This window comes from Onychostoma macrolepis, chromosome 04 (assembly GCF_012432095.1).
Source record: "Onychostoma macrolepis isolate SWU-2019 chromosome 04, ASM1243209v1, whole genome shotgun sequence".
In the NCBI taxonomy this organism is placed as follows: Eukaryota; Metazoa; Chordata; class Actinopteri; order Cypriniformes; family Cyprinidae; genus Onychostoma; species Onychostoma macrolepis.
In genome coordinates, this window is record NC_081158.1 from 27749239 (window position 1) to 27772291 (window position 23053).

Here is a 23053-nt window from a genome sequence, read left to right on the forward strand (position 1 = left end):
ATATACACCTAGGATGGCATTTTTGGGTGAACTATCCCTTTACATTTTACATTTACATTTTACATTTAGTCATTTTGCAGACGCTTTTATCCAAAGCGACTTACAATTTGGGGAACACATGAAGCGATTCATCTTGAAGAGGCAATCCGACAAAGGAAGTGCTTGTAACACCAAGTCTCAGGCATTTGTACCTTTAAAGGTACAAAACAGATATTAGTAGCAGTGTGCTCTTGAATTCAACAGAAAGCAACTGTTGGATTTACCAGTTTAAAAAGTTATCTGTTTGTTTGGTTGTTTTTTTGTAAATTAAAGTTCATTTGTAAAAATTATCAAGATTTTTTTTTTTTCATCCACATCGCACTTTTTATCACATTTTGTAATATCCATATTAACTGCTATTCTTGAAATTTCAAGAAGTGTATATTTGTGTGTAGGCACTAAGAAATCTTTGTGTTGGAATCCATCTAGTCATTTCAACCTCCATCTCACATAACAAATCAATAAAGGGTGTGAAAAAGTTTAAAGGAACACAGGGGAACTGAGCTTGCCTCCACAAAGCTGTCCATAAAGCACAATGCTTGGCTTGCCATAGATTACAATCCCCTCCTCTCAAAATAGCCCAGAGGAAGTTACACCACCTGCCTGGATGAGTGGGTGAAACCCTGAGCGACCCAAACCCTTATTTCCTTCCGCTATTCTCGCCCCCTAACAGAGCGGTAGCAGCAGTCAGACCTTCTGCGGGTCGCATTGCAGCACTTATACAGCGCTCGGGTTACCAGGCAACAGCACTCGCTGCAGAAGTGCAAGGGAGTGAATGAGAACCTCCAGAAGCTGTGTAGAAAAGCCCAGAGCTGGGAAAGTGCTAGAAGTGTGATTACACAACGGTTGGTGTTTGTCGTTCCTGGTTATTGCTTGTAACTTCCCCTCGTGTTTTGAGTGCTTGTGACCTACATCAGAAGCAGCGGTTCATGCATACTTGGAGATTGCGATGGTTTTGTGGCTGTTTGTGACAAAGATTCTGAACAGTTTTCAGCAGCAAGTGTAGCAGCTACTCTTCTAATGCCAGATATATTAGGCATCTGCCTGTCATGTGTGTGTTTTCTGAATCTGATTCACTCGTTATGCAAATATTATGGGTTTCTTGGGTTATAAATCATTTCAAGTTTCTGGTTTCAAAATGAACGTCAGATACATATATTTGCAATCAGGGAGCATCTCTCATAGTTGACAAGAAATGCTGTGCAAATGGTAATAAACAGTAATTAAAAGATTTATATTTATTAGTTTTCTAAAATACTTGATCCTGAGAGAATTTATTTATTTTTTTCTCTCTTTTTGAAATTCAGTTTATATATATTACAGTAGACATATATAGTATATTACAATAAAAGAAGGTATTTCAAGTTGTAATAGTCATTCACAATATTACTGTTTTACTATATACAGTTGTGTTCAAAATAATAGCAGTCCAACATCACTAACCAGATCAATCACTGTTTTTGGTAGAAATTATATTTCTACATGGCAAATATTTTACTAGTAGGTGTGGTAGAGTAATAGAAAACCAACAGACCCAACAGTCATGATATACATGCTGTTAATTCTGTGTAATCGAATCATTAATTGAAAAGGGCATGTTCAAAATAATAGCAGTGTGGAGTTTAATTAGAGAGGTAAATCATTCTGTAAAAAAACTGGTGTCAAACAAGTGACCCTTATTTAAGGACGAAGACAGCAAATGTTGTACTGTGCATTTCTCTCTGAAAATCTGAGTAAAATGGGTCGTTCCAGACATTGTTCAAAAGAATAGCGTACTTTGATTAAAAAGTTGATTATAGAGGGGAAAACATATAAAGAAGTGCAGAAAATTATAGGCTGCTCAGCTAAAATGATATCAAATGCTTTAAAATGGCAACCAAAACCAAAAAGATGTGGAAGAAAATGGAAAACTACCATTCGAATGGATTGAAGAATAACCAAAATGCCAAAGACTCAGCCAATGATCAGCTCCAGGGTGATCAAAGAAAGTCTAAAGTTACCTGTGAGTACTGTAACAATTAGAAGATGCCAATGTGAAGCCAAGCTATCGGCAAGAAGCCCCCGCAAAGTCCCATTGTTGAAAAAATGAAGAGGTTACAATTTGCCAAAGAACACATTGACTGGCCTAAAGAGAAGTGGCGCAATATTTTGTGGACTGATGAAGCAAGATTGTTCTTTTTGGGTCTAGGGGCCGCAGACAGTTTGTCAGACGACCCCCAAACACTGAATTCAAGCCACAGTACACTGTGAAGACAGTGAAGCATGGTGGCGCAAGCATCATGATATGGGGATGGTTTTTTTCACTTTCTGTAAAGTAATAACAAATTTACAAAATTTTTCTTCATGTTTTGATTTAGAATAGAATGTTCAATGTTCCCAATGCATTTGTGTGTATTATAAGGTTATAAAAGTTATTATAAGGATTTTGAGCTTTACTCATTTTTTTAAACACACTGCTATTATTTTGAACACAACTGTATTTACTGTATCATAGAAATGCAGCCTTGGTGAGCATAAGAAACTTCTTTCAAAAATATTGAAAAAAAAAAAAAAAAATATATATATATATATATATATATATATATACCAACCCCAGACTTTTGTGTATATACACCATATATCTATAACTAAACCTTTATTTTATTTTATTTTATTTAGTGTTGAAGTCATGAGAATGTAGTTGTTTAATTTCAGTTTTTCAATCGTTAGATTTTATTTTATTTTTTTCTTACAAGACTATGGTGGTACCATGGTACAGTGATGGTATCAGATACCATGGTACTTTTGAAATATACCATGGTACTTTAGACAACATCATAGTGTTACAGTGGGAAATGTCTTTAAAAATATGGTAAAATTATGATATTTTATTGTGCAGGAAGCCTTTTTGTGCCTCCTGGTAAAACCTTTTAGCTGTTTCTCCTTGTTTCATGTAAAGCCCATCTCAAATAATATCATATTTCAGCTGGAATCCCACTCTGTTGCTTTTGACGCCGGTGCACAGTGTTTTCTTCACAAAGCACCTTTAACATGCTCGCTGAATATCCTTGCTCTTCATATTCATGAGAAATAACACTCTGCAGTGTGAAGGGAAAGAAAAAGTGAACGCTGCATGGCTACAGGACACCCCAGCATTTATTTATGAATAAATTCATCGATTTTACTTCCCATTGAAACCACATCAAAGTGTGTTTTCAGACTTTTGATGCCAGTTCTTTTCTTGAGTCCTAGTAATGTCTAGCCTAAAACTATAAAAAGGTGTTTTATATTCAGGACTTAATAGCACTCTAAGGTCATCATGATAACATCAAATATGAACCCTTCCTGAACTGTATTACCCTGTCTGTAGTTTTAGAGTGGACTGTAACCTTTATTTTATTACCAGATGTTCTATTCATATTCTAATTCTTGTGTCTGAATCAGAGGCTCATGAATAGTCATTGTTCTTTGGGAAGGCTTGGTTTTAAGTTGCATGAGAAATGATAGACAGAGTGAAGTGTAGTTTTGCGGTAAGTGGCTGCTCTGTAACCCAGAGTGGTTGTGGGACAGCTGAGAGTGACATTGAGTGGCACGGTCTCTTGGCCTTTCAGTCTTATTCCAGCTGAATCATTGACCCAACTCGCTCTCCAACTGTCCTCTCTCCCCTCATGAGTCAGCGAGCCCTGTCCCTGTCCACTCAGCACTCCGCCAATCAGAATACTTTATTTTTACCAACCACCACTCTTTCTTAAGACTTCTTGAAGGAGTTATTTCATGAGAAATAGAATTTCCGTTGATCTTTTAAGATTTAAAAGTTTTATTTTCAAATGCATTTGTAAACATACAATTCCAAATTTGCAAATTCACTTGGTCAGAAGTAGTATTTTGTTGTATTTATTATTTTATATTTCATTTATATTACATTTTTGGTGCAAAAAATTATAAAGTAGATTTTTAAATGTTTGAATGATAATTAGATTAATAATGCATAATTTGAATAACTGTACGCCTGTGTATCCATTAAAGTAATGTTTTTATTTTATTTTTGGTGCAAAACACTTTAGAAATAATATAAAGAAGAAAAATCTGAGAAATAAATGCATAATGCATAATATGAAAACCTCCATATATAATGCATTAACAATAATATTTTTTATTTTATTTGATTTTTTGGTGCAAAACACTTTAGAAACAACATAAAGTAGATTTTACAGACTCTAAGAAATAAATGGGTAATGCATAAAAAGAATACCTGTATATATAATGCATAAAAATATTTATTTCTTTTTTATTTTTGGTGTAAAACACTTTAGAAACATTGTAAAGTAGATTTAGAAAATAGTGTATGGTAAATAAATTAATAATGTATTATATGAATGACTGTATAAAATATTATTATATTATATTATTTATCTTTTAGTTTATTTTGTTTCTGGTGCACAACAATTTTAAATAGATTTTAAAAAATAGTGTATGCTAAAGAAATTAATAAGGCATAATATGACCCCTTTACGGCTTTGTCTTTGTCTTGATAATACAAATAAAAGTGGCACAATCCAATGTTTACTGTAGCACCTGTCAAAACTGAGAAAATAACATGTCTGGTGTCTTGTTCCCTAGTTCCTGTCAAGCATCTCTCTGAAACTGTGTAAAGAAAAAAAGACAATGTCCTTAGTTACCACGAGCAACAAATTCATAAACAATGATCTTCCCCTTTATTCTGGTAAACAATATATTCTCATAACAATAAATAGAAGTATTATCGGTATGCCAGAATGAGACAACAGCCTCAGCCTGTTATTTATCTGAAGGTTCAGAGAAAGAGGTTTCGACAGTATATTTATGTTGATCACAGAGGCGCAGTGTGATTGCTGCTATATCATAATAGGGTGCATGTTATGCTGCACACATTATTTATGCATGATTTTAAGACATAAATCATAAATGCCAGAGTTAGCATTCGTTTTATACAGCACAGAGCGCGGGTTTTTAGAACTCGCTGTTTTGGGCTTGACTTGAATTTTTCAGAACCACATCTTTACAAAATCATTCATCCATAGAGCAATGAGCTTATAAACTTGTTTATGTAATGACAGATAGCCAATAAAAAAATGCTTTTATTGTAAGTTCATTGGGCAGCAGCCCAGATATCCAATGAACAGAAGAAAAAAATAACGATTTCTGGGCAGTTAGTCTCTTTTCTGATTAATCTTGTGTTTTCATGGATACCCAAGTGCTTAAAGACTACAAAATTTCATAATAAATATAAATTCCAAAATGCCATTTCTTTTGGGTGTGAGAAAAATAGTTTCCCTTATAACCATAGGGCTGTTGTCTTAACTTCCATAATGAACTGCACGTCCCAGTGGATCATATTTCCTCATATTTATTCTCCTCATTAGTTTTGGCAATGTGTTGATATTTCTAGGCCTCAACCGTAGCTCATTCCAGTGCCTCTGGCCTCCACAGGATCCCTCTATGGCCTGTGAGTGACAGACAGCTATTGTGTTTTGCTGTATTGCTCTGTCAGGCTATAGATGAGAATAGAGGTAGTGCAGGGACTCTGAGACTAGCTATAATGGAGGGTGACGAGGGTGGAAAATGAGCGGAAACATTAAGACGAGCTTGAGCTAAAGATGCCAGCTGTGAAGAAAACTACAGCCATAAACTGTATCCATAATTTTAATAACCCACCGGTTTTATTGTGTTTACTGTTGGAACTGACTGAGTCAAAGTTCTACAAAAACACTCAGACAAAATTAGATTAATTTATGCCACAGCAGTAAACAAGGTGCACATACTGCCAGATACATTTGCATTTCTATGAGGATTTGGGGAGTAATTCAAAGCCAGTAAGTTTCAGTCATGGAGTAAATCGCACCAGCTATGTTCACAATGTTTGGGGTTGACAATATAAAATTCTTGCTGATGCCGATAAGATGATAATTATTTTCATATTATCACTAATAACCGATAAATGACAGTATTAAAATTCTGTTATATTTGTCTAAATAAATTAAGAAAATATATAAATTATTTAAAACATACAGTAGATATTCTGAATTCTGACTAATACCGATAATCTGATAATTGCAGTATTTTCATATTATGACTTATATGACTGTTAAATAGCTGTTTATAGTCTATGCATTTACTATTTTGTCTAAATAAATAAAATATAGATATAAATTAATACAAAAAAGATAGCACAATTCTGGTTAATACAGATAATCCAATAATTACAGTATTTTATTATAATGTACAATCAGTAAATAGCTGTTATAGTCTATAACTATTCTGTTTTGACTAAATAAATTAAAAACTGAAATAAATGATAAAAAAAAAAAAAAAAGATTTACAATTCTGGCTGATACCAATAATCCGAAAATTATTTTCATGGTTATGACTGAACCGATAAATGGACAATATTCAAATAAGTTAAAAATACATAAATTAATTTAAAAAATAGATATTACAGTTCTGGTTGATATTGATAACATGATCATTACAGTATTTTCATATTATGACTTATAACCGATAAATAGCTATTGTATATACTATTTTGTCTAAAAAATAAAAAATATAAATAAATTATTAAAATAATATATATTACAATCGTGGCTGATACCGATAATCTGATAATTGCAGTATTTTAATTTTATGGTTTATAAACGTACTCAGTATTATTTTATAATTAAATTCTGGTCTATAAATATACTTTTGTCTAAATAAATTTAAAGTATAACACTAAGTGCTACAAATGCATTTAGGTATCTCAACATTGTATATACAATACAAAAAATAAATATTAATTTTGCCAAAGATTTAGTATGAAGGCTCAATTAAATATTCGGTATAGACCCATAACCGATAAATAAAATAAAAAAACAATTAAAACTCTAATATTGGCCAGTTACTGACATGGTTCCAATATTTTGTGCTTTGCACTATAAAACAGGACTGATAACTGTATACTGTTGCTGTGTGAATGTAGCCACTTTTAAAAGCAGTCTCATTTTTAAAACCAAGATGAGGGTCACTTGGGTAGTCCTTTCTTTTCCCCTCTGGCCTGGCGTTTTCCTAGTTCTTCTCATGTTCTTGACCCAAATCAGTCATATTGCATGGTAAACATTCCCGTCAGTGCTTTCCTGGCTCCCTGGGTTGTATCTGCGGGCTTAGAGCAGGAAAACTGCAGCTTGTTTTCTCACCAACATAATTACTGTCACCACAAAATGAGAGCACATATGCACCAGGCTGTTTACATCACTCAGGAGAACGCTGGATGCAAGGGTCCGAGCCCAGAGGCTCTGGGTCACGGCCAGATTCTGATCGGTAAGGTTAAGAATTGATGAAGATCGCCCCTTAAGTGCCAGACAGAACCGGAGGCTAACAGCAGAGGACCGTCTGTGTCTTTCCAGTGTGGTCTGCCGGGTTTGTTTTGTAATCAGTTTAAAAACTCTGCCTGGTGTCTCTTGATTTGTCAGTCCTGGAGAAAGTGGGCCACCGGCTCCCACAGCCTCTGCTGGAGCTGTCACTGCTGCGCCGGTGAGCATCAAACTATCAAAGCGCAGTGTGGGGCTGGAATGCCCTCCAAAGTTGGAGAGTGACATTTATGGACATTCAGATGATAGGTGATGTTTTAATGTTCTGCACTTATGGGTGTTTGATTTGCACGCTTTCCGTTTATGACAACCAGTTGCAGAAAATAATTACAGATTTGATTTCATTCAACAAATAATTATACCAAAAACATGGTTTTTAATTTGTTGATGTTCAGAAGATTTGGGTAAAATTTAGAATGTAGGCTATGTTAAATGCGAATTCATTGAATTCCATTGCCGGATGTTGAATTTATTTTCAAAGAAATTCAATAGCTGCAGATGCATTAGCCATGAATTTTAGAATATATTTTTAACTAATTAGTGTTGTAAATTAGTTGTACTCTACAATTGATGTATTGTACATACTGTACTGCAATGTATTATGTGTATAATATAATTTAAATAATATTCTATATATGCGCTACCATTCAAAAGTTTGCTTCTGTAGGAGAGTTTTTTTTTGTTGTTGTTGTTGTTTTTTGTTCACCAAGGCTGCTTTTATATGATCAAAATAATAATAATAATAAGAATGTGAAATATTATTACAATATAATAATTATTTTAATTATATATTATTATTAATAATAATTAGTTAGTTAATTATTATATTAACAATTATATTATTTAAATAACTGTTTTCTGTTGTAATGTAACTTATTCCTGTGTTGGCAATTTGCTGATTTGATGCTTAAGAAATATTTTTCTTTTTATTATCAATGTTAAAGTAGTTGTGCTACTTAATGTTTTTGTATATTTGATACATTTTTTTCAGGATTCTTTTATATATGTAGAAAGTTCAAAAGAACAGCATGTAACAATGTAGAAGCCTTTGTAACTTTTGATCAATTTAATGCTTCCTTGCTGAATTAAAAAAAAAAAAATCACTCTATAAGATAATTACTGGCATCCAAAGTTTTAGCATTTTATCAGCTTTTTATATGTTATGCATTATTTAAATGTTAGAATATAACATAGAAGAAAATTCCATAGTCTGGCTGTCTGTAGTCTCCTATTGATGACTATTGAAATGTTGTTTCCTCTTTTTCTCTCCTTTTCTGTATTTTATTTAGTCTTTTGCCTGCTCTTTTTTCTCTCATCACACTCTCTAATTCATATCAAATGGAGTGGAGTAGGTCGACCTGTCAAACGAGCTCAACCCCCTGCAATAATTAGACCGAGTGTTGCTTGCCCATGGCAGAACTTGCCGGAACCTGCTTGGATGGTGGAAAACCGAGAGGGAAATGAATGTGCAGTGGTACAGAGGAAATAGACCGGATGAAGGAGCGTTTCAGATAGGGAAACATACTCGGCTCTGTTGAACTGTACATTCACCTCTCTTCAACTCTAAATGTTCCTCTGCTGTTAGAATTGCCTGAATGTTCTGAATTCTCTGTTTGCATCAGCGCTTTCCAAAGAAAGAAAGAAAGAAAGAAAATAATTCATGCTGAGGTCTGGGTTAGAGTCTAATTTCGGATTATAATGAAGGTGTTTAACTCTCAAATCGTGTCTTTTCATATGTGAATCTTAATTTAGCACCGCTTTCATCTCATACGCAGCAGGGAACAAACCAAACAAGGGAAGAAAATGCAATTTTCTAGTGAAGACTTTGACTCTTAACCCGCCTTTTCTACTAGATGCATTCTGTACTCTTTTTGTTTTTTTGATGAGTTCATCAGAATTTGTCTTTAGAAACGTTTCACCCCAGAGGTGTTTCGGTTTGCCTTTCTCTAAGCTGTTGACTAGGGCATGATGAAACCTGTGACTGTGACACCCTATCCAGAAGCCGTGACTTCAAGGACATTTTTGCTGCCAGACAAATTGGAGTAAATGTCAGTGGAGAAACAGTAATTGCTGCCTAAAGGTTAGGCTAATTTCCACATGTTCGGGCATGTTTTATTGTATTTTCAGAGGATTTTGGGCCACACCTATGCATTTATTCTGTGTAATGTGTCTGGGATTAAGGCAAAATCCGTGTTGTGTCGTAAAGGTTCGTTATGTAATGTTATGGTTAATTTCCTAATTGTAGAACACCAAGACCGTGGGAAAATCAACAAAGCAGCATTCCAGTCCTGTATTACACCTACAGGTAGACGGTTGTTTTCTTCACTATGGGTGGGAACCGCTAACTTGGGACAGGTTTTATACCAGAATTGACATTTCAGGTTTTGTTATATATTTCGTACAGTTAAATTCCTTTTATTTTTTTCGTTATTAAAAAAATATTCTGTTTTCTTATATATTTCGAAACTTTTTCTTTATTGTTTTTTTTTTTTTAATAGAAAGGAATTAATAGTACTGTTGAAATAAATACACTCAAAATCAAGACTAATGTCAGTAGCCTAATAAAACCTATTTTGTTTTACTTGAAGTAGGGTCTCCTCATAGAGGCAGCCATTTTGAGATCACATAACCTTGTAATCCACTCGTTATCGAACACTTGCAAAATAGTGTATTCTTACACTGAATAATGTACTGATACACAGGGTTGGGAGGGTTACTTTTAAAATGTATTCCGTTACAGTTAGAAATTACTTCATCAAAAAAGTATTCAGTAATGTAATCCAAGTATCACAATATGAAAGTAATGCAATCTGATTACTTTTGGATTCCTTTTAGTTACATATGTAAATAAAGTCAAAAAAGCAATATCTAAATAACCTACTTTTATTTAAAGTTGCAGTCCGTAACTTTTGGCGCTCTAGCGGTTAATAAACAGAACTGCGTGCGTGTTGCGGAAGAACATTGTAGCCGGAGCTACTTTTCTCTGTTTATGTCTATGACGAATCACGCAGGTACCGGGCTACTCCGCAGCGATATCTACCCGAACCAGTCTAAATAGTCTGAATATAAGCAATTATTACAGGTGTACCGTAGTGATTCAGGACAAGCTAAAAACACGTTTTGGAAAATGGATTCATGGTGTACTCACTTATTTTATCAATTTTGTCAATTTTTAACAAAAAAGTTACAGACTGCAGCTTTAACTATGACTTTAAAAAAAATAAAAATAAAAATAAATACTATTAAAAATCGTGTCTTGTTTCATCGACTAGATATTACAGCCCGTATGTATTTATATAAAAGTCTATGCAGACATCTAGTGGCTATAAAGTTTAGTTTTACAATTTTATTTTTATTATCATAATTTTATAATTTTTTTTACATGTAACCTACAAGTAAAAATAAATATTTTATACACAACATAAAATAATTTGCACCATATACATATTAGTCTATTTTAAGCCTACATGTCGAAATGTGAAATGCTATGATCTTTCTTTATTTCATTAACTGATCCGTGGTGTGTGGACTTTTTTGCTAGAAAACTTACACACAACTGCAGTCATGCACACCATGGAATTGTAAATCACTAACAAACACAAATTTTTAGCTAACATGATGTTATTATGTCTAAAAACTCATTTATTTAATTTTAAATGAAACAAATGTAATCCTGATAGTATTCCCACTTTTTACAAAATGTAACTGTAATCTGAATACTTTGTTTTATGATGTAACTGTAACGGATTACAGTTACTAGATTTTTGTATCCTGATTACTTAATGCCTTTACATGTTCTGTTCAATGGGTGCGTCTGAAATTGCATAATGTCTGAGTACATACTATTTTTACTACATTTGCGAAGGAACAAACTTCACAACCCTTAAAAAAGTATGTTTTATATAGTATGAATGTATGGGGCATGAATGAAATTGTCATGTGACTTCAAATGCATTGCTTCACTGCCCTTCATTCAACCCCTCTCCTGTAACCTTCAGATGCACATTAGATTGGAATCTTTGCAGAAGTAGTATGTCATCCAGGTACTTTTTGCCTACTGCTTTATGTATGCTACGTATATGAATTCAGTTTTTCACCTACTGTACAGTAGCTGTACTGTATGGCATATTCTGATGCGGGGAATGTTGTTTTATAGGCTACTTATCAGTGCTAACTGTTTCTCAGACCCTTGACAACCTTTCCTTGTTGCCAAAGGCAAAACTTGAATATCTGTCTGTGTGTTTCTATTTTCAGTCTGTAGGTAGAATGTATGTTTTCTCATTGACTGCATGCATTAACCCTCGGTATGAGTAGATGACGATATGTGTGTGTGTGTGCGCGCATGTGCATGTGCATGTGCGTGCGCGTATGTATGTGTGTGTGTCTGTCTGTGTGAGCTTTATGCTCACAGCGGATATTTGAAGAAGAGTGGGTTCTAAGTCTTCTTACAAATGTGAATATAGCTCAGATTTCTGGCCTTGGGTTTGTGGCTCTTCTTCCATGTTCTGCGGACATATGGCCACCATCTGCTTGGGCCTGGCCGCATCAAGGTACACATGCTGGGCCCCAAGCAGGGGCCTCTGGGTCATGTTAACCCGTAAGATGGACCATCACACCAGCAGGATGAACAGAATATCAATTTGAACACAGAATAAAGTCATGTTTAGTACTACACCTAGGCTGCTTTGAGTATAATATAGCCTTTTGATAGTCCTTGTTCTAGTTTTCTTAAAAAGACTCAGTTTCACAAGGACTATATATTTGAAGTTTCTTTTGGCCTGGTCAGGTTTGAGAAATATTGAGAATAAAATCAAAAGGCCTGAAGAAAGCAGACTAGCTTTTGTGAAATACATAAAAGGCATTGTTTTATCATATTCCTCCCATGTCTTTTTGGTCTCACGCAACTCTCTGTCACCGTCTGCTTCTGTACAGTTCTCCCCATCATCTTCGTCCTTCCCTTCTGTCCCTGTAAAGCAGATAAGAAGCATGTGAAGAGAGTTGTGAATAGGTCACTGAATCTGGCTTCGCCAGTGGCTCTGAAATTTTTGCTTGCTCCCAACAGTGACTGACTGACACCAAGGCTTGCGGGCCAAAAAGCGTTTACGTCATGACCCCATCCAGACCACATTTTACATGCAATTTGGAGCTTGTTGCTCACACAGTGTTATCTTATGTCTGCATAAAACATCTGTGTATACAAGCCACCTTGACTATATATTTGCCACATCATTTTACTTCTAATAGAAATAAAATGTACATAAATACCATTTATTTATAATATAATTCAGCATTTTTATATATACATTTATGAATATGCAGTTCATTACAAAAATTGAATTGATGTAAAATTACAATTTACAATTTTAAAAATAGTCATAAATTTATATGTAAAAATGATATAAAGTATAATTAATCATTTTATATATATATTAGTGCTGTCAAACGATTAATCGAGATTAATCGCATCCAAAATAAAAGTTTTTGTTTACATAATATATGTATGTGTACTGTTTATTTATTACGTATATATATATACACACACATGCTTGTATATTTTTCAGAAAAATATGTTATGTTTATATATTAAATACATTTATTTAAAAAATTAATTATATGAATATAAATATAGACACATAAATACATGTAAATATGTCCAAAATATATACTGTATGTGTGTGTATTTATATATACATAATAAATATACACAGTACACACCCATATATTATGCAAATATTATGAAATTGAGATTTATAAATCATCTGAAAGCTGAGTAAATAAGCTTTCCAGGACAATATTTGGCCGAGATACAACTATTTGAAAATCTGGAATCTGAGGGTGCAAAAAAATCTAAATATTGAGAAAATCGCTTTTAAAGTCGTCCAAATGAAGTTCTTAGCAATGCATATTACATATAAAAAATTAAGTTTTGATATATTTACAGTAGGAAATTTACAAAATATCTATGATCTTTAATGTCCTAATGATTTTTGGCGTAAAAGAATAAATCTATAATTTTGACCCATACAATGTATTTTTGGCTATTGCTACAAATATACCCCAGCGACTTAAGACTGGTTTTGTGGTCCAGGGTCATATATATATATATATATATAATGAAAAATTTTAACTATGTGATTTAAAATGTAATTTTACGCCAATTTTATTTTTTAATTTTGTCATTTAAAAAGATAAAATTGACACAATTATAATTGAAATGAAATATAATTAATCATTATATATTTCACAATTAATTACAATTACAATTAAAATATAAAAATGAAGTATTAATTAAATAAAATTTGACTTTATTTACACTTGTGCATATCATACCAACCTCAAAGACTCAAGCATTGATACTTTATTGAAATCTGTCAGTGGGCAGCATCTTGTTTTGCATGCTGACAAATTGAAATTGTAAATATTTTCTTGCCCAATATGTTTCTGTGAAACATTTTGACATGTAAAATGCTGTTATATTTTACATTTTAACCCATATTTAGCATTAAAAAAAGTTTTTAATTGCTTTTACAGTAGCAACTGGTTTGATGTAGTGGGTCCCTGAAGGCTAAAGACCAGTCAGGTGTGTGTTGTACAAATGTAGTATGTTATAAATCATCAGATGTGAACCATGAACCATGTAGAGGGACAAAAGGAAGGCCTGAAGGTATGAGCATTTTATCTGTTTATTTATTTATTTTTTGATTGGTTGGTTTTGACTCCGTGTCTTCTGCCGTGATGAGTCAGGGAGCACAGATGGAGAGCAGGAGCATGCTGCAAAGCAGCATGGGACTTTCTTTTGATCCTATTATATGATGTGAACAGTGTTAATTATTTGGAGAGTGCCGGTCTGTTGGGGTTATTTGTAATATTTGTACTAAAATAACCTTTGCAGTTGACTGAAGACCTTCAGCCGACTATTGAATATGAGTGTTTTGTGTAGTAGTCTTTATGGACTGAAGTGCAGTGAAGTGCATTTTTATAAATAAAAACATGATTCTAGTACCTTATAGCTAATGTTTTCAGCAGCAAGACGGTAGTTCCTTTCTAAACAGTAACTTTTGAAAGTAAAAAGCTATTTTTTTTTTTTTTATTCAGTTGCAGTGTAGCGTGACAAAGACACTTTTTTGTCAAATTTACAACCAAGAAAACTGAAGTAGCAGTCAGATACACTTTACAAGAATGTCCTTTCTCTCTCCCTCATATTGGGAAGTCAGATTAATTTGTTCATTCGAACGTTTCAGTTAAATGAACCGGTATTGTGTAAGATCTCGTTGCCCTGCAGAATCCTGTCCCTTCCTTAATGCTTGATCGAAAAATAGTGTTTCATCAAAAGAGCTTTGATTAACTAAGCTGAACTAAACTAAGCTGACGAAAGACCAACTTAAAATGAAAAAAGATATGTTTCATTTGTCCAGTTTCAGTTTCTGTAATATAGTGTAATATGTAATTTGAAAACATGTTTTTAAGATTTTCATGACTAAATACGTGGTGAAGAGATTTTACAGATTTGTTGACCTCTAAAATGTCGAGGTCCAAAGAGAGTAATATATTGCATGTCACCAATTTTATTATGCTATTAATATTTTGTGTGAATTATGTTCAAATGATATATATATATATATATATATATATAAATGATATCATTTTGTAGTTATGTAATAAAAAGTCATTTACTCCTTAAATAGCTCCATTGTAGTTGCTTCATTGTAGTAGCTAACTGCTTTTTCCAATGATTGATTGTAGAACTACTTTACATTATTAGTAGCTTGTAGCTTGGAAAGCTACAGTTTCTAAGCAACACCGCTGCACACATGCTTATTACAGTGGCAAAGTGACATTTCCTTGTGACTTCCATTGCCAGAGACAGAGATTGAGCACAAACCGCTTGGGTTTTCTGCACTAGAAAGACCCTTTACCCTGGTAAACATTCTTGCTTGTGGGAAATGAACTCTGTCCTATCAAAACCCATGCCCACAAGTGAGCCATTAATGGGTTAATGTGGAAATGGAATTGAAACACTTCCCCAGCAGAATGAAATGTCATCCAGTGATAGAACTCTTGGCCAGAATCTCTGCGGTTTGGAAATTCAGTGTCCTTTTCCTAAAAGTAATCTCATCTGTCAATCATCATTCACATAGAGGCTGTGTCCGGGTCAATGCCACTCAATCCTCTTACAGTCCCAGCATGCTTTGCACACAGTCTCAAAGCAAACAATATTTTGTACACATTCTTTTATTGCCAAAAAATGATGAAAAATATTTTATATTTGTGTTGTTTGAGGTCTCACTCATGGAACTCAAAGGGAGCATTTCTTCTCCAATTTTACAAAGACATTTCAAAGTATATTACAGATATAAAAAAGGTGCTGATAATATGTATGTATTTTAAAATATATTTACACGAATGTATTTTTTGATAAGTTTAAGTTTACCTAAATAAGTAAGCTTTACCTAAATAAGTAAAAAACAGAAAAGTTACTCTTAATTTTCTGGCAAGACATTCAAGTAAACACCTGTGAAGAAACAATACAGAAAATTCCTTCTTAATAACAGAGTGTATAATTGCCTTTTTTATTTTTATTTTTTATACAGACTTTTCAATTTAAATTTAAATATTTTATATAATAAATTAATTTGAAGACAAAATAATCTTTTTGCCCCTTGAAGTAATTTGTAATATATTTTGACATTTAAAGTTTAAATTAAATATATTTTCATATTGAAAAATAATATATGACTGTGGGCTACGCTGCATACATTTTAACATCTTTATTTAATAAAATATCATTTTACTATCTTACTTTGTGCTATAAGAAAGTTTTAAGCCTTGATTGTTTATTAACTCAAAATGCAAACCTCAAAGTGAATTTTCAGGTTTGCATTTAAAAAAAAAAAAGTTTATGAATTGAGCTCTCAGAATACTGTACCAGTCAGTATCACGGCCCTCATTAAAATCTCCGTGTCCCTTGTTGATCATATTGCTTCAAGCTGATTTAAAATGTCAGAACGGCAAAATGTTGCCCGTACCCGCCGCAGCTGTGAACCAGTGTGTCTTATGAAGAAGGGGGCATTCACCTCGGTTGTCATGGTGAAGGAGAATTCGGACAGCTTGAGGGGTATTTTAATGATTTAGCACTCGAGGCATAACCCTGTCTGTCTCCACATTTGAACTCTGATTGTCCATAATGATATTTATTTAGCATATAGTTATTTTTTGATGCCTAGGAAATGGATAGTGCATTGATTTGCAGCTGCTGCCTTTATTATACGATCAATGCAGGATATTGTTTGCAACATATTTTGTGATGGCAAGGTTAGAAGGAAAAAATTCTACTGTCTTTGAAAGGATTTTTACATTTATATGACTACTATTGTGCAGAATTAACGTAACAAAGAACTACAGATAATTTTAGCAGTTCATAAAGTAATCTAAACATATTTTGACCTTATTATTGAGCTATCAGTTGCTTTAAACTAAATGGATAGTTTAGCAGAACTGCATCGCCATTCATTTACAGTAATTTAGCAACATTTGTCCTCATAAATTTGGATAAATTTTGATTGGTGTTTATTAACCATGTTTTAAATGGTTCAAACAATTGAGATTTTAGGAAGCATGTTTCTCATCAGGTCTCCCTCATCAGAGTTTATCAGTTTTACTGAGGCACCGAAAAAGTTTTACTGGGATTCATGCTACAGTCTATATATATTAAATGCATGCGCTTTAAACATGCCCACATTTTTATTCCATAAAGTTCTGGAACTTTCAGTCTAACTTTTCAGATGTTCTTTCCATATAATGCTTTTAATGCATGACTCAGATGGAAATGTCAAACTGTCATGTTGAATGGCAATAAATAGACATGCTCTGAATATTTTAAAGATGTTATAAACTGATGTGCTCTTGCATACGAGACCCACTTATCTTATTTCTTCAGTGTTTTTCTTATCTTATCAAATTTTTTGAGGCAAACACCCTCAGGTAATATTTTGGGAGGTACAGTCACAGGCCACCCAAAATTTTGAGTTTTTTGACACTGCACATTCTGTATGCGCCCACCTCCAAATCCAGCACATCCCCACAAGCCCTGCTCTCTTTCCACCAATCACGCGGCTGCTGGGCAGCTCTGCCCTGTTGCTATGGAGACTTGGCTGTTAATATTCCGTACGAGTCTCACTCTGATAAGAGACTGGCCGTGCACCGTAGAGAAATCGATGGGACTTTCCTCCAGCACATATACAGCAGTGCAGCAAGGGAGAAAAAAAAGAGAAATTGAAAGCGAGCTAAAGAGTTTTGTTGTCTTTTTTGTGACAGGGCTGGTTCCCTTGCCGGGTCGCGATTGAACTGTTCCCTCAGTAGGATACTTTAATTAAGTTACTGGAACAAAGCTACTCTGAACCCCTTTGAATTTTAGAACAATTCTGTCAAATTTCTATTTTATATGTTCTGCAAAGTTTGATTGTCGGTCGTGGAATTAATCTGTATTCCTGATATTCCGTGACTCCGGAAACAAAGCTTGTGTCGGAATGAACATTTTTCAATACCTTATCACTTCAACAGCTGCAGGAAATCAAAACAAAGTGTCTGAGTGTGCACTCAGGAGAAGAAGTGTGTTTCTGTCACCGGAAAAGAATGGGACATATTGATTGTAGATCTAATCATTCAGTGCAGAGCTGACAGGGGATTTCAGGCAAGCTAGAATATACCACATTTCTCCATCCTGGCAGAACCGCCACTTACAGGCAAGCCAAGAAAGGGAACAATCTGTTGTTGTGCAAAGACTGTGGGAAAACTCAATTGGCTGGTGTGCACGTATGCAAATCTAATGTATACCCTTCACCCCATATGTTAGGTATGAGACTGCCTTGAACATCTGGCTTTGAAAATGTAATTTTATCTTAAAGTGAAATTATTAGAATTTTGAAGAAAAAAATGTAAACAAGAAAAGCATTTTAAAGTAAAATGAAAAAGAGATTCTAGGTCACTAATCATTCTAGTTTCTAGGTCACTAATCAAATAAGTGATGTGTGAAATTGATTGTGTGAACTTGGTTGTACAGATGGTAAGAAGATCTTCCACTGAACCTCAAGATGCTCTTTAGATCATCTCAAATCATGCTGGAGAACATGATCATCTGGCTTTACACAAACTTGTGGAGTGTATTAAAGCAAAACCAAGGCACACTAAATTCTAGGACATTCATTGTCATTTTTACTCAAATAATAATGTCATTTGTAATACAAATGAGAAGAAAAATTAAATCCAAAATAGAAGCATTTTTACTATGGTCTCAGATACTGTTTATGGTGCCACTCAAAGACTTAATGTTAATGTCCTAATGCATCTATTTGTAGTATTTTCAGTGTAATGCAGCTTGAAACCGGCATCAACATATGAATAATCCATTTTGGCATTTAGCTAATATAATTTACCTGCACTTATAGTGTTTATTTTGCTTCCATCTGGTTGGCTGACATTGTGTTCCTCTCTATTTCCTTATAAAGAAATAAATTGGCTCTTTAAGAAGTGACAGATGTAGCGGCAGAGGGGGATGATGTGATAGTCTGTTGAAGTTCTGGGTTTACGATCAATGTTGAGGCGTCCAAGTCATTTTTGGATATCGCTTAAATGCCACTAAAACCAGCAGAGAATTATGGGCCCATCATCATGGCAGTAATATTGCACATAATGACTGGTCCCCAAAGACGTACGTCTTATAGTCTTTTAATGAGATTTTAATGTCCATTAAAAGTATTCGCTCATTTACTGACTGAAGATGTAGTTTTATCAGTCAGTTGTAGCTATTGTTATAAATGCAGATGTGCCTGCGTAAAGCATTTTTAATGAATGACTTGTTGTCATCTGATTGTCTGAATGGCTGCTACTAAAGCTAGTTGTCACTTTTTGTTCCATAAAATACTTATTTAAAGTATTTCAACTGTTCTTGCATAGGAAAACAATGCAGTCTCGAAAGAACACTAATGACAATTTACCCCGGTGTCCTTTTTTTTAATGAAATTTTTATTATTTTATTAATCCACATTGCGTAAGGTGGACTTTTTTCACAGGTACTTTAGCAGTTAAATATTTAATATTACAAAAAGTGGGGAAATATTTTACAAGCCCATTTTTAACACATGGTATTGTCTTATTTTGTGAATAAATTGGATTACAGAAGCACAGGATTACCTCTGAACTATGAGCAATGTGGTATTCAGGTCAGTGAACAGCTTATAGTCAGAGAACGTTTTTTGAAAAACTAAAGATTTGGCTTGAGCTCAGGCATATTCTTTGCAAATGTTTGTTTTGCCAGAAGTTTAATAAAAAAGGATATGATCTGTCTCGGCTAACCAAGGGCCATGGACATGACGACTGTTGGTACGTTATTCAAAACAAGGACATGAGGATTCAGGCTTAAAACTATATGACACCGAAATGTCCATCAGCGTGTATTCTGAAGATATTTTTCCAGCTCAATCTCTTCAGGTGTCCATTAAGTATCAATTTACATGATGGTCTTTAAAAAACTAGTGTGTCCTCTAATCTTGTGCAGAGAGTTTTCACACCGTTCTTGCGATGGAAGACTCTCTGCGTTCCCTTCACTTCCCCAGCTATGATTGAAGTGTCTAGCAGTGTTTGTACTGTATTATTTATGCCAGTCTATCTGAAACTAAGTTATTGCAAACTGTTCTTGAGTTGATGGCGTTCTTATGACTCAGCGTCCTCTCCCTGTTTCACTGTACAAGTATAGAGAAAGTTTGCTAAAGCATTTTTTTATTATAAATATCATGCTAAGGAACATTTGGAGGGAAGTGTTGTGCCACCAGTTGGCCAAGGTTACCATCTTCAAGGGACTGTGGTCTCATTTTTCTCCTCCCACCCCCTTCACCTTTTAAGTGAACCCCATATCAAGCAAAGAAAAACACATTGCTGCAAATAAAAATAACTGTTACGTCCCTCTCAGTAGGGAATACAAATGCTGGAAAGAGATAACATGGTTGATACGTGGTGGGGATGCATTGGAGCGACGAGAATGTTCCTCCTCACATTTGCGTGATTTGATCTGATTACATGAACATGCAGGGAAATCTTTTAGCGTCTGTTATGACATTAAAAAGTTGATGTGCTGAGAGTATAGAGCAAGAGAGAGTGAAGAGTTTCAAGAGCAGGCAATGTTGATTGGGTGGAAGGGTCATAAAATATTGAGGCCTGTTTTTTTTTTTTCTTTCCCACTGGAGTGCATATTTTTGGCCCAAGCGAAAGAGTCATGAGAAGATTTCTCGCGATCAAAAACTGTCCATTTCTCTTCCCGTGACATTCTGGGATTTATCCCAGGGTGATGACAGCTCGCATGCACTGCATGTTTTTCCAACTGGGTGTGTGTTTCTTTGTGTTTGTGTTTGAGAAAAACAGATTGTTGGACATGCTCTGATTTGAACACTCAGACACAAAAAGACATAGAAGATAACATGAAAATATCCAGAGAAAATACATTTTATATATATTTTTAACTCCCCTATTCCCACCCTTTGATTGGAATTTTTACTATGTTATTACAGTTAATATCTGACAACTCTACTTCAACTTATTTTAATTTATATTATATTTTATATTATACATTTTACATACAAATATATTAAAAATAAAAATCATATTTTTTGATTCTGTATTTTATGTTATTTATATAAAGTGTATGTTAAAAAATATAGTTAAATATTGTTTTATTTGTTTTGAAGTAAAATGTGTGAGATTTACCTTATTATGGCATAAACATAAACCAAAATTGTTTAGATTATATTTTAAAATACATGTTAGTGTTTTATTTCGCTGTTTTAGTTTGTCAGTTGTACCACCTGTTTATTATCAGAACATTTTACAGTAAAAACTATTTTAAAAGCTCAGTTGGTATATTATATTTTAGTGCTCCTATGTCATTCAGTTTCAAGTACCATCCCATAATGCATGTAACATTACCATATTTTAATGGGAAAGTTATGGCAGCCACAGCTGTCAGGTTTTTGTTAGTCAAAAACAGGTCAAGCAATCCCTTGTAACTTCCTGCGGATCCTGTTTTTGGACTACATCATATTCTCTCACCTCTCACTCAACTGTACGAAAACCTGCAGCAAAATACTGCAACTACTGTAACTGTGCTGGCTTGTACAATGCCCCGAGGTTTCATTAGTGGCCGCACATATGCAAATATTTACCCCTCACTCTGTGTTGCGGCACTCGTGTTAAAACTTCATCAGACGAGACAATCACCCAAAACAAAGAATTCCCTCGCTTGAACTCCCTTCAAAATTCCTTAAAAGCATCATGTCACCCATGAACAACATTGTGCCTCTTGACAAAGCATTCAGCTTGTCTCCCATCTGGCGAATATTGCACATCCTCCATTATGCATTAACTCACTAACCACAAAGAGATTCGCAGCAGCCAAAACTCGCCGTGCCAGGTCATTTTAATCATGGTGTTATGAAAACCTCATGAGTTTCTGTGTTTCTTTCCCTGTGTTGTCTTGTGCTAACGGCGTCATTCAATATACAACAGGATACAGGATATTTACCCACCTCTGGGAGACTGACAACACAAATCCCTTTAGATGAAAGTCAAGAGTATAACCTGCTTAAAATAGCTTCCTGATAGGCTGTTGCTTGTTTGTGTGCAGTGTTGGAGAATGTTACTTTTAAAAGCATCTTGTTTAAATATTGTGGTTTTTGTTTAAAACTGGTAATGTTATTAGTATGCATTATCATTAAGGTTTAGTCAAAGTAATACATGTGCATTAGTTTATTTTGTGTGTTTCAGTAAAAGAAGCCAGCTCTTTTGAAATCAGATTATGTAACGTTAGTTCTAACACTGTTTTTGTGTATCTATTTTTATACATTAGTTAGTTATGGTCCTCAAATTTGACTGGCTGAGTGACGTTCCAAGAGTGGTGAGATACAGTACAGTATAAAAGTACTAAGAATTTTCACTTTTTGGATCACTATTGTCAGTAGGTGGTGACAATTGACTGTCTTTATGAACAAGTCATCGGAATCATTTACTCAGCTGATTCATTAAACAGATTCATTCAGAAAGCATTTATGGGACTGCCTTTATAAGTGATTCATTCGGAAGCACTGATGCATTCAGGATTAAATCATAGAGCTGCTTTTATGAGTGAGTCTTTTAATCATTTACACAACTGGCTCAGTTCAACACACTGATTAATTCTGGAATGAAACAAGTTGAGGTCTTTATGAGCAAGTCAATAACACTAATCCATAAAGAGTAAATTAGATAACTGCCTGTATGGTTGAGTCATTAAATCATTTACACAATTAATTCATTCAGCACACTGATTCATTCAGGAACAGAACAAGTGGTGGTCTGTATGAATGGGTCATTGAATCATTTTCTCAACCAGTTCATTAAAAACACCTATTCATCCAGGAACTAATTAAATGACTAGCTTTATGAGTGAGTCATTGAATCATTTTTTCAACTAATTCATTCATAAACACTGATACATTCTGAAATGAAACATTCCTTTAATTTATGAGTGAATTATTAAAATATTCATTCAAGAACACCACTACTGGGCGTTTTTAGGAGGTCCTGCTGTGGCAGAGCAAATATAGACGTCATAACTTACAATACTGTGT

General features: G+C 34.1%; 1 protein-coding gene across 4 annotated transcripts in view; it reads left to right on the forward strand.

Moving 5' to 3' along the window:
• Positions 1–23053, forward strand: part of btbd11a (BTB (POZ) domain containing 11a) — a 140367-nt gene that overhangs the window by 66368 nt on the left and 50946 nt on the right. Inside the window, exon 1 of one of the 4 annotated variants that reach the window (XM_058774241.1) lies at positions 8437–9705. The exons of the other annotated variants lie outside the window; for them this stretch is intronic. Within the exon in view, the coding sequence (XP_058630224.1) occupies positions 9498–9705 (208 nt within the window). The 5' untranslated portion in view covers positions 8437–9497. Of the gene's footprint in view, positions 1–8436; positions 9706–23053 lie in introns of those variants that run through there. 4 annotated transcript variants of the gene reach the window in all.